Source organism: Chelonia mydas, chromosome 1 (genome assembly GCF_015237465.2).
Source record: "Chelonia mydas isolate rCheMyd1 chromosome 1, rCheMyd1.pri.v2, whole genome shotgun sequence".
NCBI classification, from domain to species: domain Eukaryota; kingdom Metazoa; phylum Chordata; order Testudines; family Cheloniidae; genus Chelonia; species Chelonia mydas.
This window is the reverse complement of record NC_057849.1, coordinates 135445660-135466535: the sequence shown is the minus strand read 5'-3', so window position 1 is coordinate 135466535 and position 20876 is coordinate 135445660. Positions and strand designations below refer to the sequence as shown.

The 20876-nt window shown below is 41.9% G+C and overlaps 1 protein-coding gene across 2 annotated transcripts; it reads left to right on the top strand.

Annotated features, from left to right (window-relative positions):
* Positions 1-356: 356 nt before the first annotated feature.
* RBBP7 (RB binding protein 7, chromatin remodeling factor) lies at positions 357-15064 on the top strand. Of its 2 annotated transcripts, XM_037901038.2 has the most exons (12): positions 357-820; positions 1180-1324; positions 1921-2066; positions 4043-4216; positions 4698-4813; positions 7325-7485; positions 9582-9708; positions 9909-9986; positions 11329-11405; positions 12014-12071; positions 13328-13438; positions 14508-15064. In XM_037901038.2, exons 1-12 carry the CDS (start codon positions 805-807, stop codon positions 14574-14576), a joined length of 1278 nt encoding a protein of 425 aa, XP_037756966.1. In that variant the 5' UTR covers positions 357-804; the 3' UTR covers positions 14577-15064. The 2 variants fall into 2 exon arrangements, with proteins under 2 accessions (XP_037756966.1, XP_037756975.1); XM_037901047.2 differs by lacking the exons at positions 7325-7485; positions 9582-9708 and having other exon boundaries at positions 569-820.
* Positions 15065-20876: the final 5812 nt, after the last annotated feature.

Here is a 20876-nt window from a genome sequence, read left to right as displayed (position 1 = left end):
GAAAGAGACGTTTCTCTTTCAGGGCGGGGATAAAAACCTTTATCGGCCAGGCCTGAAGCGTCACAAACCAGGGAGTCAATCAAAATACGCCCTCCCCCTCTGCCCAGCCCCCCTTGTCTCTGTTTAAGGAAACGGATGATTTTTACGCCAACCTCCCGCTCTGCTGGGGGGGGGGGGGGCGCTGGCCCATGAGCACGTGGCGTGGGGAACGGTTGCTGCGGGGGGGAGCAGCCGCCTGGGCATTCCGGCCGCTCGGCCTCACGGCTGCCCGGGGGCCTGAGGAGCGCTGACGTCACTGCTAATGGGAGGGGTGGGGGCACGCGGTTTGTTTTGCCGCGTCAGGCGGGGGGAGGGGCTTGCTGGGCCGCTCGGCACCTCCCCACCCGTCCTTTGCCCCGCCCCCCGCTGTTGGGCGCTCTCCTCCTGCGCATGCGCCCATCTGCCTGGCTGCCTGAGCGAGCCCCGGAAGAGGTGGTGGCCGGGGGGCGGGCTTGTTGAGCTGCGGCCCGCCTCGCACGCGGGCTGCCGCTCGGCTCAGCCTCGCCGACCCCGTTCATTGGGCGCTGCCTCGGGGTCGTGGCGGTCTGACCCGGGAGCGCAGCCGGGTCGCTGCGCACGCGCTCTGGCGGCGGCGCGGGCTGGCGAGTCTCTCGGAGTCCAAGCCAACGGTTTGGAGGGAGAACGAGGCCGTCTGGGACCCCCAGGGCCGGCGCGCGAGCGGCCGCTTCATCCGCGGCGGAGACGGCGGCGCCAGCTCCGCCGGGGGGAGGGGAGCGCAGCGCGGGAGGGAGCCCCACGCACAAAATGGCGAATAAAGAGAGTAAGAGACGGCGGGGCCCGGCCGGTGCCTGTTCGGGCTGGAGGGTCGGGGGTCGGCGGGTTTCTTCTCCCCGGGCAAGGCGAGGTGGGGGCGTCTCCCAGCTCCGGGTCTCTCGGGGCGGGCGGCGGGGCGGGGCGATCCCGGTGCCGCGGGGCTGAGCGGCCCGCAGCGCGCGCGGAGGGGAGCGCGTGGCCGGGCGGAGCCGCCGCTGGGTCTCGAAGCGAGCGGGCGTCGGCTTAGGGGGGAAAAATTAAAACGCGAAGCCGCGGGTGTTCCCCCCTCCCCCCACCCGCCCCGGCTCCTGGGAGCCGCCCGCCTAGCGCGCCTCTGCCTGTCTGTCTGTCCGCCCGTCCGTGCAGTGTTCGAGGACACCGTGGAGGAGCGTGTCATCAACGAAGAGTACAAAATCTGGAAGAAGAACACCCCATTCCTGTATGACCTGGTGATGACCCACGCCCTCGAGTGGCCCAGCCTCACGGTGCAGTGGCTGCCTGATGTGACGAGGTGAGACTCCTGCCTGCACTCCCGTTACCTGCGTAAACCCTCCTGTGCCGTGTTGGGGATAAACTTTTAGGGTGCCAGTAAAGGTAGAAGCTCGCAAGAGGGACATAATCTCTATTTAAGCAGTCAGTCCTGTCTTCAGTATCTGAACTACTTGTCTTGCTTCACCGCAGAATAAAGAGCTCACTGCTTGGAGTACCAAAACTGGAAAATCTGTTCAATGTCAAAAGCCTTTACCTGCATTAACATGGATTTACCATAGCAGGGGCTGATGTCAAAATGCCTCTACTTAAAGTATGTGCGCATAGAAGTCTTGTTTATACTATTCAAGCAATAGTGACAAACGCTCTAAAAGACGGATGTCAGTTTTATTAAAGATGTACTTGTCAGATTTACTGATGTCAAGAACACCTGGAGTTCTACTTGTAAACATATATGCTGATATGCCTAATATGGTAGGGGAAAGTGTTTTTCCCAATTAATCTGTAGTCTCCCATAGAAATTGGGATGATACAGAAGAACTTTGCCTCTAAAAAATATTTACAAGTATAGTATAACTGTGTTCAATTTTTTGTAAGACCGTCTCTTTTATTGAACAGGCCTGAAGGAAAGGATTATGCCCTTCATTGGCTAGTGTTGGGAACACATACCTCCGATGAACAAAACCATTTGGTTGTTGCAAGGGTCCAGATTCCTAATGATGATGCTCAGTTTGATGCGTCTCACTATGATAGTGAGAAGGGAGGTGAGTATTGCAGGAATTTTTAGATTGTGGTGTTCTAGCAGCAGTGTTAAACAGTACATATCTTGTTTAATTGCGTTCTAACTTTAACTTTAAAAATATTTTTCTTAAGAGTCTATTTGTATACTAAACTTGTTCATTGTATATAACAGTGACTCTCAACCTTTCCAGACTACTGTACGCCTTTCAGGAGACTGATTTGTCTTGCATAACCCAAATTTCACCTCACTTAAAAGACTACTTGCTTACAAAATCAGACTTAAAAATACAAAAGTATCACAGAACACTGTAACTGAAAAATTGATTATTTTCTCATCTTTACCATATAATTTATAAAGTAAATCTATTGGAATATAAATATTGTACTTACCTTTCCGTCTCTAGTATATAGAGCGGTATACACAAGTCAATGTCTGTATTTTAGTTTGTACTAACCTCGCTAGTGCTTTTTATGTAGCCTGTTATAAAACTAGGCAAATATCTAGATGAGTTGATGTACCCCCTGGAAGACCTCTGCATACCCCCATGGGTACGTGTGCCACTGGTATATAGTGTAGTTCTAGAGCTGGGGTGCACACACCCCCTAGGGGGTGTGTGATTGCCTTTCTGGGGGTGTGAGACATGCCAGTTTTTTTAGAAGGTAAATCATCGAAAACACAAATTAAGCACAGGCACATAAGTACAACTACTTTGTTTCATCAAATCTATGTATTTATTAACAGCATATGTTTTTTAACCATTACTGTAATATACAAACAACAAATATGTCTAGGTTTAAAGAACTGACCGACTTCAACGATTTTTGATAAGGGGTGCAAGAACATATTTTGAGAACCAAAGGGGTGCAGACTGCAGTAAAGGTTAAGAACCACTGTTCTAGAGCCTTAATATATTTTACACTGACCCTTTTTAAAAAAATCTGAAAGCTGATAACAATTCACGTTAAGTCAGTATTGGAGAACCTCCTGCAAAAGTCTTCTACGGTAACTCCTCACTTAACATTGTAGTTACGTTCCTGAAAAAAGCAATTTTAAGTGAAACGACGTTAAATGAATACAATTTCCCCATAAGATTAAATGTAAATGTGGGGGGGGGTTAGGTTCCAAGGACATTTTGGGGGGGCAGACAAAAGGCATTATGTACTGTACTGTGGTTGGGAGGTGCCCTTGGCTTACCCCACTCAGGCACAGCCCGCTGCTGGCGAGGACACTAGGAAGCACCTTGCACAGCAGCAGCGACAGCTTTCCCCCAGAAGAATAGGTGCCGACTTTGCCAGGGGATGCTCCAGGCCCGCCTCTTCCCACCCCCACTCCACCTCCTCTCTGGAGCACGCCACGTCCCTGCTCCTCCCCCTTTTTCCCAGCACTTCCCTGCCACCAAACAGCTGTTTGACAGCGCTTAGGACTTTCTGGGAGGGGGAGGGAGGAGGTGGAGAAGAGGAACTTGTTCAGTGCTCCCTTGCAAAGTCGCTGCTCTTTGACAGAATCTTACAAGCAGTGGACAGAGCAGGCAGCCAAATGATGTTCTAAGGGAGCATTGCACAACTTTAAACGAGCATGTTCCCTAATGGAGCAGTGACGTAAATTCGAAACAACATTAAGTGGGAGGACGTTAAGTGAAGAGTTACTGTATTGGACATAAATGTTGACTTCATTAGGTCTTTCATTTGTGACACTAAAGCAAACTGGTAGACTAGCTTGAGCAAGAGATGTACCCCTCTGAAGGTGTTACGGCTGGTCGCTACTTATTGTGATGACCTGTTCAGTTTAAGAATACTTCACTGCTATCAAGATAAGATCACTTTTAAGATTTTATATTAAAGGGGTGTAATGTAATTAATCTTCCATGTGACTTGTATTACCACGTTAAACAACTTGCGATTATGAAGAGCCTGAGAACACTGGCTTAACACACTTGAAATAGTTCACATGATTTTAACCAAAAACTTTTTTTTATATGTATTTAAAAAAAATATCTAGAATTTGGTGGCTTTGGATCTGTAACTGGTAAAATTGAAACTGAAATTAAAATTAACCATGAAGGTGAAGTAAATCGTGCTCGCTACATGCCCCAGAACCCGTGCATCATTGCTACAAAAACACCTTCCTCTGATGTGCTGGTTTTTGATTACACCAAACATCCATCTAAACCAGGTGGGTCAAACTGCTTGAATTTGTATACAGTATCTTCTCTAGTATAACACATGTAGTCTAGAAACAAAGTGTAATAACATGAGTCTGACAGTGGTCTGGTTTATTGTATTGTGATGCGAAAGCACTACGTGTCTGAAGGTGCCTTAACTCCCGTGCTAGTTAAAAACAATTTGGATTAGTTAGAATATGCTTGGGGTAATTAAGCTCAGGAATTTTGTCTAGGTATTTCAGACTTGAGGTGATAGCCACAGAGGGTCCTCCTGCTCTATCTTTAGCTATCATCAAGTGTCTTGTAACCCACTCTGAACAGGAAATTGAAAAGCAAATCCTGTTTCTCCTTGTAGTAAGCATATGCAGACAATTTTGCAGTTTTATTTTATTTTTCAATGCAAAAAATAAAAATTCCATCAATTATAATCCATCATATTCTTATTGTTTAAAGGAGCTCTAAGAGTTAAACAATGGTTTGGTTCTTTTTCAGACCCAAGTGGAGAATGTAATCCTGACCTTAGGCTAAGAGGACACCAAAAAGAAGGCTACGGTTTATCATGGAATTCCAATTTGAGTGGACACCTTCTCAGTGCATCTGATGATCATGTAAGAAACTAACTTCCTCCTTTGTTAATACAAAACAAAAGGAAGAGTTGCTGATTCACATGGCCCAATAGTATTTTTCTCCATAAAATCTCTTCCACTGGTCTTTTCCATCCCGCGTGCATCAAAATGTCTTCATATTTTAAATTTTAGATGTTCATGTTTCTATCCTTTATACCCTGAAAGCCCGCTTACCATGACAGATCATCCTTAACAGAAGGAGGTTGCGACACCTCTATAGCTAGTTAATGCCTATCCTGTAATAGCTACTCTTTGGGGTATTCTTCACACACAAAAATTAAAAACTTCTGCTTTTAAAAATTCTGCATATTTTATCTATCAAAATAATGTAATATAATCACACCAGTTTCAATTGTTTTGGTAATTTATTTAAACTATAATACAGAAAAAAGTCACTAAACTATTCAGCATTTCCTAAAAACATGAAAGTTGCAAACACTGTAGCTAACACCCTGCATTCCAGTTAAATTACATTACAGAACACCAAACAGCCAAAAAAAAAAGTAGAATTTCATTTTAAATTGCTCAGATTTTCACACACAAGTCATACAGTTTTGCTAATCATTGTCCTGGACCTGGCTGGGTACTTTGGGAAGTGCTTGGTTCTGATTGTCCTGACATTTTATTGACTGCTTGGTAAATGTTTTATTTGCCCTCAGTCTTTTTTTAATGGGTAAGTAAAATAAATCCTGAGCTGTAATCTAACTCTATTGTGCCACTTTGGCAGAGGAAAAAAAGTAAGAAAGTACATAGATCTTCTTAGCTGATTCCCTGACTGTCATTTATAAGGCTTTACATCATTCCGGCAATGTAGGGGCCTTAAAACTTTTACAGGTTTTATGCTCCTGGGGGAATTGACTAAGAATGTTAATGTTCTTATTGTTAGTTAACTGTTCCCAATGTGTGTTGGTTTTTTTGGTTTGTTTTTTTAATACTGGAAAAATACACCAAACCTTTAATTTCAAAGTAATCTTACAGAAGAAAGGAAGGAAGAAAAAGCAAATAATTATGTGAGGGTGTTATTCTTGGGATTAGACACTTGCATCAAGATACTCCACAGCCATGGTTGCATATATGCCAATTCTCACAGATGACTTAAAAGCTGAAGCGGCATTCCAGACCTTGACTTTCACTCGGAGACTTGCAGAAAAGTAGCTCGCTCCTGTAGCTTTGGTAAAGGGATGTTACCTGGTGGGGCTATGAAATATTCCTCAACTGTTTCTCTGGCCTTTCGCAGAAGCTCCTCAGTGCAATTACCTTCTGTGATGTTATCTTCTCTGAGATACAGACATCTGTCCGCTAGTACTGAATCCACTGGTTCTACCCCTTCTGTGTTAACAGCATGAAGTTGATAGTTACTAGGCAGGCAGGCTGCTGCTATATTGCTGCCTCAGAGAATGAGATCAATTTAACCATCAACAGCAACATTAACAATGGTTGCTTTTTCTTTTAATTTAAGTCTTTATTTTCAAAAATTGTTATGCTTTAAACCGTTAAATTACTCCATTTAAGAACAGTATACTATCTCATTTGCTTAGCTGTGCGATCTTCTGATGAAAGAACAATAGTGGAAAGTAAACTTGAAGGATTTTGGTTTGAGTAGAATCTTACACAGCTCCATGCAAATACAGTGACAGAAACTTCTTGAATGTGTCAGGTCAATAGCCATATATTCCAGGACGAAACTTGACAACTCTCTTCCTGATTACTGAAAGATACTGGATGTAGTCATACATGTACTGATCAGAATCAATCCAGATGAAGTTTTAAAAACTATCACTAGAGGCCAAGTCTGTTTTATTTATCTGGAACACCATGAACTGGGAAATACAGCCCTCTGTACTACTACTGGGTGCTCTAAAACTTTGGGATCATCCCCATACAGAATCTTGGCCTTTTTCTAGGCAGGCAGGCTGCTACATTTCTGCCTCAGGGACAGAGCCTGCCTTGTGCATAATAAAAAGCCCTACCCCTCCACACCGGTCTCTCTGTTGTTGGCATGCACGCACATCCAACCCTGCCCCCTGACAGTGATCAATGTCTCCCACACAGGCACGCACGCCAGCCCTCCTCCCCCTGCAGTGTTTTGTGTCTCTGAGGCTGGTCGAAGTATTTGGTGGACTACAAAAACTACATTCTAATAAAGTCTGGGCAGAGACCCCAGTAGGAATATTATAGACTTCCTTTGGCTTCAGTAAGTTTTCTTTTTATAGGCAGTTATGATGGTGGTGTTTAAGGGCATAACTTCATTAAATGAGGCTTTTTAAAAGACAAGAATGATGGTCTCAAGTTACAGAAAACACATGAATGCCAGCAGTGTGGCATAACTATGTTAACAGTTCTAAAACCTCTGAATATTGAACTTGTATTCTGATATCAGACAACATAATTGGAATACAACTAAATTACTATCCATATACTGAAAGATTTACACCAGGAAAGCAAGTCTGAACAATAAATTACATTGTATTAAAATGTGACTTTTGTCTGCAGACTGTTTGTCTGTGGGATATAAGTGCAGGACCAAAAGAAGGCAAAGTTGTTGATGCTAAAGCAATCTTTACGGGACATTCTGCAGTAGTAGAAGATGTGGCATGGCATCTGCTTCATGAATCTTTATTTGGATCAGTTGCTGATGATCAGAAGCTTATGATGTAAGTTTGGGAGGAGAGTTGGGGGTGGGGAGAAGCTGAGCAGTTCTCTGGAACTTATAATTATTTGCCTGCTTGTCAATGCAACAGTCTAGACAAGCACTGCACACTGCTTAATTAAAGAAAGATATCTATTCAGGCTATGAGGTGGCCTGCAATCCTAAAATACTCTAGCCTTCTGTTGCATTAACATGAAGTTAAATAACCTAGATTTTACAGCATTACTTGTATTTCTAGGAATCTGGATAGGAATAATCCTAAATGTGCATTTCCTTCTATTTGTCTTACTGTTCAGTGTTACTATATGTTCCATTCTATGCATTCGATGAAGTGGGCTGTAGCCCACAAAAGCTTATGCTCAAATACATTTGTTAGTCTCCAAGATGCCACAAATACTCCTGTTCTTTTTGTGGATACAGACTAAGGCAGCTGCTGCTCTGAAACCTGTTCAGTGTTGATTTTCTTACTAAGACTACATTGTAAATCTAGATCTGTGGTTAAACAAATGGTGAATGGGAATCCTGATTCTACAGTTTCTCTTGTGACCTACAAATTTTGGGTTCTTTTATGGTCCCATCATTGTAGGTGCAAAGCCATGTTGCTGTGATCCATAGAACCCCTGCTCAGCTGCCACCTAATCTTGTGGGTGTCTAAAATCACTAGACGCCTAAATTTGTGCTGTAAAAAGTTCCTTAGCACCTAAGTTTCTACCTCCAAATATGTGCATTGCTGCCTTAGGTAGGCATCTGGACACCTAAGCCCCAGTGCAATTCTCAAACCAGGTGAAGATCTGTGTTGCCCTCCCTATCTCTCCTGTGGGCCGGATCTGGCATGTGTGTGATCTGAGCACAAAACAGCCACTTGGTTATGGCATATACTGAGGGGTAGGGAGAGAGTGTTTCTCAGTCGCGCCTGTTGAAGCTGTTCCACTTTAGCCCAATGAATGTTTTAATATAGAGACAGTGAGGATGACTCTGTAGTCCAGTGATAGGGCACTTGCCTGAGAATTGGGAAACCCTGCTCAAATCCATTCTCCATAATCATGCGGAAGGAGGAATTTAACCTGGGTCTTCCATATTCCAGGTGAGTAACCTAACCAACGGGGGCTAAAAGTTATAAGGGAGGCTGTCACTGCTGTTCCTTCCTCAAGTCCTTTTGTTAAGCTAAGGCTATGTGCCTCAATCTTAATGTATTTATCCTCACAATACCCAGGAATTACAGTAGAAGGGGCACAGAGAGGCTAAGTAACTTGACGAAGGTCACACATGGAGTCTGCAGTGGAGCAGAAAATTGAACCTAGGCCTCACTAAGTCGTATGCTGGTCCCCTAACCCCTGGATCATCCTTCCCCTTGATTGACCTGATAATTCTATTTAAAAGCAAGCTGCAAATACCATCAGGTCAGGTGGACTGACTAAATATTAATCTAGTGCTCTGAACTTTTTCAGGGATGTGAGGAATCCAATCATAACTGTTTACTCTAACAAATTACTTGACAGACTAATCGTTCCTCTTGATAAAATGGAAAACTCTTGAGGTTGTACAGTGAATGCTTTGTTTTTGCCAAAAAGTGAAATACCTGGCTGCTATAAATCTTCTAACTGATTAGTATGTTCTAAAACAGATGGGATTGTACCAGTATGGAATGACAAATGACTCTCAATCCCCACCCCTGCCTTTTTTTTTTTTTTTTTTTAAATGTTGAAACTTGTATACCAGGCTTTTCAGTCTGGAAGGAATGTTTTAGTCCCAAAGTAACGTTTGTTAACTTTGTACAGATATTTAATGTGTACGGTTTTTATGTAGTATGAAATGAGTGCTAACTTTGTGACCAATGTTCATTCCACTATGGCCTGTTTAGATGAAAAGTTAGTGCGCAGCATACTAGTGTGCTATAGATCCACACACCCTAGCTTGCTGGATGCAAACTGTTCATTTAGGCAAGTCTTCAGACTGGGTTGTTTCAAGAACAGAACTCTTGCTGCAAAAGTCAGTGCTGAATAGGGTTTAGTGTGTGAGAACTGGTTCTCCCTTCTACCACCTTTGACTGGCATTTTTTTTTTGTGTTCTTCCTTTTTCCCACCCCTTCATCCAAAAAAGTTGGGACACGAGGTCCAATACTACATCCAAGCCAAGTCATTCTGTAGATGCCCATACAGCCGAGGTCAACTGCCTGTCCTTCAATCCCTACAGCGAGTTCATTCTAGCAACTGGTTCTGCTGACAAGGTGTTTTACTTATGTATATTTTTAACATACTATACAAATTGAATGTATATGCTCCTAAAAGTGTGCTTAGACACTAGTCACAAATGCCAATAAAACAAGTGCAAAGGGTAGCTAAAATGTATTAATTGAAAATTGAGTAACTTCAGAGGCTTTTGGAGTAAAAGTATCTTTTTTTTTTTCTTTCCCCCTTTCCCTCACAGACTGTGGCTTTGTGGGATCTGCGAAACCTTAAATTAAAACTTCATTCTTTTGAGTCTCATAAGGATGAAATCTTTCAGGTGGGCACAAGAAAAATGAATAACTTGAAGGTTTTAGAATAAGGTTGTGCATATTGCTGAGAGCTCCGGATCAGGTGGGAATATGGTTTGGTTTGGAATTCTGATATTGTGATCAATTGAAATATATCTGATCACTGAGATCTGTTTCAAGAACTAATAGCTGAACTAATGCCACTATTAAGCCTTAGTTTAAGCAACATAGGTAATGTGAGTAGACTTTTCCTCTTCTCCCCCAAAGTATATTCACAAGTCTGCTGGCTTTCTAACTTGCTGCTTTAACAGCAGCACACAAACTGGCGTTCTATGGGAAATGCTTCATTAGATGCTCTCTCACTAGGGTTAAAATAAAATTTATAGGGCAAGTATAAAAGCCCAGCAGCTTTTCTCAGTAGAATTTTAAAACAATTCTTGTCTATGTATCTGTGCCTCCCCCAAATCCTTCAGCGTGCCCTGAAAGATAACAGATTTGGGCTATTTCAGATGGGTAAAGAATAGATTCTGAAGTTGAGGATCCCTCTCAAAGAAATCCTGGGCACCAGTTTCCTCTCAGAGGGTTCTCCAGCTTTGAGCACTCTGCACTAGCTGTAGCACGGCATGCGGGGAGAGATGGTTCTTAACAGTAGCAGATCACAAGCCATTTATGGATTTATAGATGACAATCTGCTCTCCAAAATCAACTGGTAACTAAGCAGCCAGTGTAGATCCAGAAGATTGCTTTCATGTGCACCTGAGAAGATATGCACAGGGAAGCTGTCTTTTTGTTTGAGTCAAAAAAATCTCCTAAGATATGTATGATAGAGGTCTGGAGTATAAGACTTAGCTTGACCCAGACTCATGTTCCTAAAATATTTATTTCCCAAAAAAAATTCACAAACAGAAGGCAATTCTAATTCCAAATATTCCCTTAAAGCTGTGAGACTTTATTCAGTTACTATTCATTTTATGTATGATTAGGCAGGTTTAAAAGTGACTTGTGGACACACTTGACCATTGTAGAAAATGGAACTAAATAATACTGACCCTTTATGGTAGTATAACAGTTTTTAATGGTATATTTCTTGTGGTTGGATTTCTTCCATGAGGAAACTTAAGATCCTCTGAATTGAAGGAAAGCCTTGATATTGGGGTACATGAAGTGAGAAGTAGTCTATATATTTTTGAGTCTAACTTCTCTAAACTTGTCCTTTTTTTATTAAAAATGTTGGTCAGTTATGGCTGTAGCAGTGCAAGCACTTATAGTTAAAACTGGCAATGTTGGTCACATCTAAAGTTACTAGTTCAGAATACATGCAAAGTCAGTAACTTCATGCTCCCATTTTTGAGAGATGTTCTCTTCTTACAGGTTCACTGGTCTCCTCATAATGAAACAATTCTTGCTTCAAGTGGTACTGATCGTCGGCTAAACGTATGGGATCTAAGGTAAAGAGTGATTCTATTCCTTTATTTAAAACCTATGTGTAGGTAGCAGACAAATATCCAATATATGCAGTAGGCTTTGCATTTGTACTTAAATTGTAGGCTTAATTATTTTTAGGGATAAGCTTTTTTTCTATTTAAAAACTAGCAAACTTCAGTGTAGGAATACTATACTGTCTTTTTACTGATCTTTGCCAGTTATGATGGGGGGGGGGAAGAAGGGGGGGGAAAGCTTCTGAACAACTCTGCATGTCTTTCCCCCCCCATCTTTTTAGTAATAAGTGATCTCTGCCCCAAGGGTCCTTTATTGATCTAATCTGCAGAATCTGATTTTTTCAGTAACCAGTTGTGATGACCCATGTTTGAGGATTAAAACTTCTGGTGAAGAATAAGTAGCAAGAGTAGGAATTGAAAACAAAGATATTTTCTCAGCGCGAGTGCCCCTGCTAGGAGAAGGGCATAACCGTCCATTTTTTTTACTATTTTTTACTTTACTACTTTTTTAAAACCTTAATTCACAAATTGGCTTCTTGCTTGCTTCAGTGAGATTAACTACTTCAAGATTAAGGGTTTAAATATACTTCCTTTAAACAGCATTGTTTTCTTTACAGTAAAATTGGAGAAGAGCAATCTGCAGAGGATGCAGAAGATGGGCCTCCTGAACTTTTGGTATGTATTTGCTGTCTTTAGCTTGAAGACCTGTTGATGCCTCATAAGAACTTATATCTTTATTCTTAGACTAAAGAACTGCAATAGCAGACCAGACCAATAATCTGTCTAATCCAGGATTTTACTTCAGGCAAATTCTTCAACGCCCCACTATCTCTCGGTACTTGATTGTGGCTCTCAACTGCTAAGTGAGTTTTAAGGCAGCGGTTCTTAATGCTCCTTTGTATAAGTGCTGCGCAGAGTGCCATTGCTGCAATGTTGCCTATATCCAAGGTCAGGTAGAGTCTAGAAAACACAGCTGTAGGTTATACTTTTAACTATGTATAAACCAAAGCTAAACTACTACCTCAAGTGATCATTGAAACAAAGTATAGTGTTTAATGTTTCCTAGGTAGATAGTCATTTAGAGGTCTTAGCAACTTAATGCTACTATAAATGGCTGTGTTGCTAATAGCAACCTTACAGGAGGAAAGGAAATATTGTGAAATAGCTTCTTTAGTTCATGTTAGGCTCTCCATCAAATGATTTACAAGCGACCACTATATTTTGTGTACAACTATGTGGGAAAACAGTTGCTATTGGTTGACTTCCACATCCAGTAAGAACTCTTCATCTTGCTTCTGAGTAAAATAACCTAATATAGAGCTTTATGAAAAGGCAGGAGGGTGTTGTGCCAAGTAACACAGGTAGCAAGAATGCTTTTTAAAATGGTGTTTCCTGCCTTCTCCTCAACAGTCCTGATCTGAAGTGTGTGTGTGGGCGGCATTTACATGTTGTTTGTGGAGTATGTGTTAAGGCAGCTTCTTTAAAACTGCACCTCAGATCTCCACTTACAGTAGAACCTCAGAGTTACGAACACCAGAGTTAAGAACTGACTAGTCAGCCCCACACACCTCATTTGGAATAGGCAGCAGCAGAGACGCGGGGGGAGAAAGGCAAATACAGGACAGTACCATGTTAAACGTAAACTACTAAATAATAAAGGGAAAGCAGCATTTTTCTACTGCATAGTAAAGTTTCAAAGCTGTATTAAGTCAGTGTTCAGTTGTAAATTTTTGAAAGAACAATCATAACGCTTTGTTCAGAGTTTCGAACAGCCTCCATTCCCTAGGTGTTTGTAACTCTGAGGTTCTACTGTACATAGTTATACCTTCGTTTTACTTTGTTAGCTAATGAGAATAGTAAATTAAAATATTTCACTACTTCAGTAATTGTCTAGAGATGTCTTGGGTCATTAAATTTGATCTTCTTAATAGTTTATTCATGGAGGACACACTGCAAAGATTTCAGATTTTAGTTGGAACCCTAACGAACCTTGGGTAATCTGCTCTGTATCTGAGGACAACATAATGCAAATATGGCAAATGGTGAGTGTCAAACTTAATTTCTGTATTGCTTTCTGCTTCATTATATAAATGAAAAAGGAGGTTATCCTTCTCTTAAAAAAGTCTTTAAAAAAGACAGACCATGTCTCATGTAGGCAGTCTTTTTCCTCTAACTAAATGCATTTAACTTATGACCTGAACATTAAGACTAATATTCATACAAAAAAGTTATCTGTTATGACTTGTATATCATTTTGAATTTTATTAAGAATATCTTGAACTAAAATGGCTAATTTCTAATATATACCAAAAATATCCATTTCAACAGATGAGTTAACTGGAGCTAAGTTGATATTTTAGTATCTTCAAAAGAAGGAAAAATAGATCTTCAGAGTGAGTTTGCAGATATTGCAGGTTTATGTTATGCTATGCTATCCAGAATCTAAGCTTTTGTTTTACAAATGGCTTCTAGAACTCCTAATTGCAAAGTTAACTGCATTTTTAAGACTTCTGGGAGTCATGTTGGCAGTCTTTAATCCTAGTTAGTTATAGGATCTTAGTAGTAAAAGAGGAAGCCCTACATTATCAGAGTCCCTGTAAAGGCAGGACCATTGCCTAACAACATGCATTTGATAGAAATTGACACCACATGAGTTTAGCCAGAAAACCACAGCTACTTAAATAACATCAACTAAATGTATATACAGATGTACTCCCCTTCTATCAACTTGAGTTTTTTCCTTGTAAATTGAAGGATGTGTGTTTTTGGAAGCAAATTACTACTGGGATAGTAGTTTTAAAGTAAGACTGAAACTGGGTATGAGATAGGGACAAAATCTTTTGGGTAAAGAGCTAAATGGATTACGATTAGCCTAAAGTGCATCAATTTCAAATATCATATACATACTTTTAATATTAGTGTTGATTAGTCTAGCCATTTTACGTAATCTTAAAACTGACTTCCCTCTTTAAAGTTAGGGAAAGGGATACTTTTCTCAGTGTCTATTCCTCAGTTCTGCAATCATATGACATCTAAGATTTGAAAAAATACTATTAATCAAATGTGCCTACCACTTTTTGATACTTGTAATACAATAACTTGTGTCTCTAGGCTGAAAACATTTACAATGATGAAGAACCAGATATAGCAGCGTCAGAACTGGAGGGTCAAGGAACATAACTTTCTCATTAGGAAAAGGAAGACAAGAATGTTGGGTGTTTGTGAAGTGGCTGACATTCATATAAATTATGTTATTGTTGGTTTTTGGTTGTTTTTTTTTTTTTTTTTGACTACTATATACATTCAAAATATTCTCAGTTGAATGTAATGCTTATATCAATGCTTGATTTTTATCAAGCACAAAGCTTGTATAGTTGAATTTAATGGGATATCCCTGGTTTATTTGTTTTTTGGGGGGGGGGGGGGGCACCTTGAAGTGAGCTATAGCAAACTGTACAGCATTTAGATATTGGGAAAAATAAGTGACTGAATACCAATGTCTATTTTTAAAACAAGCTTGCAGATTCCTGTAAATGACTAGACAACTCAAAATCCTCACTTTTCCTAGACTAAATGCATAAATGTTTTTATCATATGTAAAATGAGCTTTTCACTTTTACAGAACGCTTCCTTATTGGCTTTGCATAAATAAACTTTTTTGAAGAAAATGTTTGGTATATTAATTGAAGAAGAAAATCTTAACTACTGCGTAGTGGCAGTGCTCTCCAAAGAATAGGGTGGGTACCTTTCCATGTTTGTCTGCATAGATGTAGAAGGTTGTGTGGAGGGGCATGGGAGTTACCTGCTGCCTGATGTTAAAGCTTAATACTTAAACAGCTGTCCCCATTGTTCCCTCTCTTAGTATTTCTAATGATATTTAGCTATAGGGCTAAAGTGTAAATGAGATCTGGGTGGAGAGAGAGATTCTGATCACAGAGGCACTTTAATGAAAGTCAAAACAAGTTACCTGTAGATATCTTCTTGGAAAAAGACACCTTTTCTTGTACTTGAACTTTATAAAGGACATCTTGCTCTGTGGCTAGATGGTCAACTTTCATGTCCTTGTGTAAGTCTTCAGCAATGCTGTCTGTGAGGTTACTTTAAACCCAAAATCTTCATATTAAAAACAGTTGGTATTTAGGTATCATGGGCGAGGCCCCATACAAATATTATAAACTGCTATGTAGAAAGACCTCATTATTATAATAATCATTCACATACTTGTGGCCATAGTGCATGCTATATTATCTGGCTAGTGAAATACCTTTTTGTAGCATCCTCACTTTGTGGAGTGAAATACAAAAATAGACCTAGGAAAGGAGAGCGGATGATTCACTCAGTATATATCTGAAATGGCATCTAACTGTTGGAGTAAACAATGTATTTTAGCTAACTAAATTGGATACAGCATACATCTAAACACTTCTATTGAATTTGGATGCATCAGCCTTTGAGGCAAGTGTCTCCTTAGCTGTAGAGGAGTTACATAATCTAGTCCTGTCTCTTAAATTAGAGTTACCTGTAAGCTCTTTAATTTCACTGTTTTAATAGAGAAAAGATACCTATCCTCACTCATGTATGAGTTTCTGTGAAGAGAAAGGATCTCTGCTTTTGGTGGGCCCATATCACACACAAGAATGACCATACTGAGTCAGACTAGTGGTCCATCTAGACCAGGGTCCTGTCTTCTGATAGTGGCCAATGCCAGACACTTCAGAGGGAATGAACAGAATAAGGCAATGAGTGATCAATCCCCTATCATCCAGTCCCAGTATCTGGCAGTCAGTTGCATCCCTGACCATCTTGGCCAATAGCCTTGATGGCCCTATCCTCCATGAACTTACCTAATTCTTTTTTGAACCCAGTTATGCTTTTGGCCTTCACAACATCCCTGGGCAATGAACTCCATAGGATGACTGCACTATGTGAAGTACTTGCTTTTGTTTGTTTTAAATCTGCTGCCTATTAATTTCGTTAGGTGACCCCCTGCTTTTTGTGTTTGTGAAGGGGTAAATAACACTTCCTCCACACTATTCATGATTTTATAAACCTCTGTCATATAGCCCATCAGTCTTCTTTTTTCCGAGATGAACAGTCCCACTCTTTTTAATCTCTCTTCCTGTGGAACTTATTCAATTTCCCTAATCATTTTTGTTGCCCTTCTCTGTACCTTTTCCAATTCTAAGTATTGAGAGAGGGCGACTAGAACCACATGCAGTATTCAAGATGTGGACATGCTGTGGATTTATATAGTGGCATTTTAATACTTACTATCCCTTTCCTACTGGTTCCTAACAGTGTTCGCTTTTTTGACTGCTGCTGTACACTGAGTGGATGGTTTCAGAGAACTGTCCATGACTCCAAGATCTTTCTTCAGTGGTAATAGTTAATTTAGACCCTGTCATTTTTTGTATATATATATTTCAGATTGTTTTCCAGTGTGCATTACTTTGCATTTATCAATATTGAATTTCATCTACTGTATTCTTGTCAAGTCACCCAGAGTGGCATTTTTTGGACCCCTTTACTGATTTCTTTTAACATGGCGTATACATTTTATTTGAACCTCTATTGTGGTTTTAAAAAGTTAGCTTGCAGGCATTTCACTCTTGACTGTTCCTTTTAATTTCTATTTAACTAGTTTCCTCATTTTTTGTGTAGTTCCCCTTTTTGAAGTTAAATGCTCCTGTGGTGGGCTTCTTTGGTATTAACTACATCGTGATCACCGTTAACAAGTGGTTCAGCCACATTCACTTCTTGGACTAGAGCTTGTGTGCCACTTAAGACTAAATCAAGAATTACCTCTTGTGGGTACTAGATCTAACTGCTTCAAGAAGCAGTCATTCATGGTGTCTAGAAATTTTATCTCGTCGTCATGTCCTGAGGTGACATGTATCCAATCACTATGGGAATAATTGAAATCACCTACTATGAGTTTTCTGTTTTTGTAGCCTCTCTAATCACCAAGTATTTAACATCTCACAAATGTTAAACCCAGTTGTTGCACCATAACTCTCACATCTTCCTCTTGTAGCCCAATGCTAATCCTAAATACTATGAAATATTCTTCTTTACTGTTTATTAATAAGTTATAATATAACTATTATAGTTAATTAATATTTTATAATTATATAATATATAATATAATTAATTATATTATATAATATAACTATTAATAGTTGTTACACATTGCCTCTTGAGGGTCAGGAGAGGCAGCAGTAGCTGTGGAATTGACCCTCTGAGAAGTTGTAATATGTGAGCTTAGTGTTCATGCACCATAATGTTTTCTTACATTAAAGATTTTTTTCCCCACTAACGGTTGAAAGTCTTACATTCATCAAGTAAAAATCTAAAACCATGTGATATTAAAAACTAATTTTTCCATTTGAAGACATTTTAATAAACAGTAAAGTCTTAAATATTTTTGGTTCCCTAGTTCCAATATTTCAAATCCCATCAGTGGAGTCTAATGTGTCCTTCCTGTGGGGGTGTGTGTGTGTGTGTTTTTGTTTTTATTTATTTATTTATTTATTTATTTATTAAAGCAGTATTGTTGGGCATTATGTGCATGTGCATTAGGGCCAGTAATGGGTATGGGCCCAACCATCATTCAGTTCCTCCTCCTCCCTACATTTAAGAAAACTCCTTAGTGTCTGTCTCAATATAGTCTTTCTACAGTCCTTGTGTAAAACTTGTCTGTACTGGTACCGTTTAGTCAGAATAGTTTGCCCACAGGTAAGTTTTTGGTAGTTTACCTTAAATTTTTTTTTCATTGGTCAAGAACTGCCTGCTAGTACCAGGGCTTAGGGATATCCCATACTAAATCATAAATTTTAGGCGTTGCCACTCCTGTGAGGAAACAATACTGATTAACGATGGTATTTTAATACCACTTTTTGTCTTGGGAAGCTCCTTTCCCTGATACATACTCCGTGTACAAGTCCTTTCCCTTTGAAGGGAAGGAAGCTATGCCCTTCATGTTTTTATAGGACTGCTCCACGCAGCTGGCTGGCCACTGCTCTGCACAAGGCAGATTCCCCCCAGTTACTTTCACCTTAGCCTCAGACTTCCAGATCCATTAGCTCCCAGGCTCTATCTTCAGAGATTCAGAACCTCAGATAAAAGAAGCATCTCTCCTCTGAGAAGAGCAGGGGCAAATGCCCACTGGGAATTCCTAGTTAAAAGTGGTCCTGATTCAAGAAGACTCCAAAGCCTGATCTGTCTACTGCTGAAGCTGTGAGGGAGCATGGTCTTAAACCTTTGGCACTGTCTTAGCAATCAGAATCAGTTGCCTCCAGTACAGAGACCTGAGTAGGGGCAGCTGCTATTTGACTACCCATCTCTGGTCCTTTTTCAGCACAGTGTGGCAGCAAGGTGGGCAAGAGCTTTTATGATCTCCTCAGATGTGTAGCTGATTCCCTCAATATACCCTGGAGGAGGTACAAAAGACCTCATGAGCTCTTGGATATTCTTCCTGCCTCTGTGCCTGGCCATTTAGCATTTCCCATCTACAAATATGGAGATTTGCCTAAATATATGACAAACACCAGTGACGGTAACTTCAACCTTATAAAACAGATAAGAGCTATCAGCTGCCTTCCACTGGAGCAAAGTATACATGCACCCAGTACCTGGACTGCTAGTGGCTGTGGTAGCTAATGGAAAGAGCACAAAGCAGCCACAGATGACTCAATCTAAGTGGCTCCGTTTATTTGGATGGTTGAGTTACTCATCTGTAAGCCCACAATTCTAGATTGCAAATTATCAGGCATTAGGGGTAGAATATGACTTTAAATTACAATAAATATTTTGGACATGGACAAATTCCCACAAGAGAACAGGAGTTTTAAATCTTTGCTATTAACTCTCCCTCAAATCAAAGATGTCCATCCAGGCAGCTCCAGCTGTTGCCTCTTGACCCATAGTAAAGGCCATTGTTTTAAGGAGAGTATCCTGACTCCACAGTTCTGGAATCCTGCGAGAGGTGCAGCCAATGACCATGGAGGATCTTCCTTTTGAGGGCCTGGACTTCTAGTTCAAAAAACAGACAAGGCTGTTTACTTATTGAAGGACTCCAGGGCTACACTTTACAAAAGAACTGGGACGACCACACACATGTATGTTAAAGACCAGCACCTGGTACCTTATTCCACCAGAATGCTTCAAAGCTGCTGAGAAAAAGACCTTTCATTTCTGCTACAACTTTATCCCATTTTGTATCTCGAGTTATGCCTACATTTCAAGCTGGGAGTGTGATTCCCAGTGCGCAGAGACTTACCCGTACTCACTCGGCTTGAGCTAGCACACTAAAAATAGTTTAGTCACAGTAGAGTGAGTGGTAGGAGGGGCTAGCCTCCCAAAGTACATTCCTGTCCAAGATGCTAGGGGCATATTCAAGGTGACACACCTGTCCCCAGTAATGAGCTGCCAAAACCTTAACAACTGGTTCCCTCCTCACCCCACAAGGGGGTCGTAGCCTGCCCCCGCCCCCCAGGACTCCTGCCCCATCCAAACCCCAACGTTCCTTGATGCCCGCCCTGGGACCTCTGCCCCATCCACCCCCCTCCCCTGTTCCCTGACTGCCCTGGAACCGGGCAGGAGGGTCTCGTGGGCCACCGTAGGGGGTGCCCACCCCACCTCTAAGAGCCAGAGGGACCTGCCGGGGGGCAAGGTGGGGCGTCCCAGCAGTGCTTACCTGGGGCAGCTCCCAGGAAGCATCCAGCAGGTCCCTCTGGCTCCTAGGGGCGGGGGAGCATACCCGGGGGGGAGCAGCCGCTCCCCCCACTGATCACATCAAAAGCAGCGCCTTAGGCACCGACTCCATGGGTGCTCTGGGGCTGGAGCACCAATGGGAAAATTTGGTGGGTGCAGAGCACCCACCGGCAGCTCCCCACCCGCACCCAGCCCCAGCTCGCCTCACCTCCGCCCCTGAACGCCCCACTCTGCTTCGCCGCCCCTGCCCCGGCTTCCCATGAATCAGCTGTTTGGCGGGAAGCCTGGGAGGGCTGAGAAGCAGGCAGCAGCTTCGCGCTCAGGCCCTGGGAGGCAGAAGCGAGCTGGGGCCAGGAGCGGTTCCTCTGCACCGCCCGCAGGTTACCTGCTGTGGCGCGGGCGGCCCTCCTCGCTCCGCCCTGCCCCGCCCCAGCTCACCTCCACTCCCCCTCTGCTTCCCTGAGCCTGAGCGCGAAGCCACCGCTTGCTTCTCAGGCTTCCCATGCAAACAGCTGATTCGCGGGAAGCCAGGGGGGCCGGAGAAGCAAAGCAGGGCTGAGCATAACTCAAGGGTGGGGGCGGAGGCGGAGCGGCAGTGAACTGGGGCCGGGGCGGGGAAGGGAGCTGCTGGTGGGTGCTCCTGCCCTGGAGCACCCACAGAGTCGGTGCCTAAAGTGCCACTTTTGGCTGGTTGTTAAATTTTTAGAAGCCCTTTTAGAACCGGTTGTCCCAACCGGTTCTAAAAGGGCTTCTAAATTTAACAACCGG

Bases quoted from the DNA above. Each gene is read 5' to 3' on its own strand.
- RBBP7 (XM_037901038.2), top strand. The intron at 4,814-7,324 runs GTAAGAAACTAA...TTTTGTCTGCAG, and splicing joins TCAGTGCATCTGATGATCAT to ACTGTTTGTCTGTGGGATAT. The intron at 9,709-9,908 runs GTGTTTTACTTA...TTTCCCTCACAG, and splicing joins CAACTGGTTCTGCTGACAAG to ACTGTGGCTTTGTGGGATCT.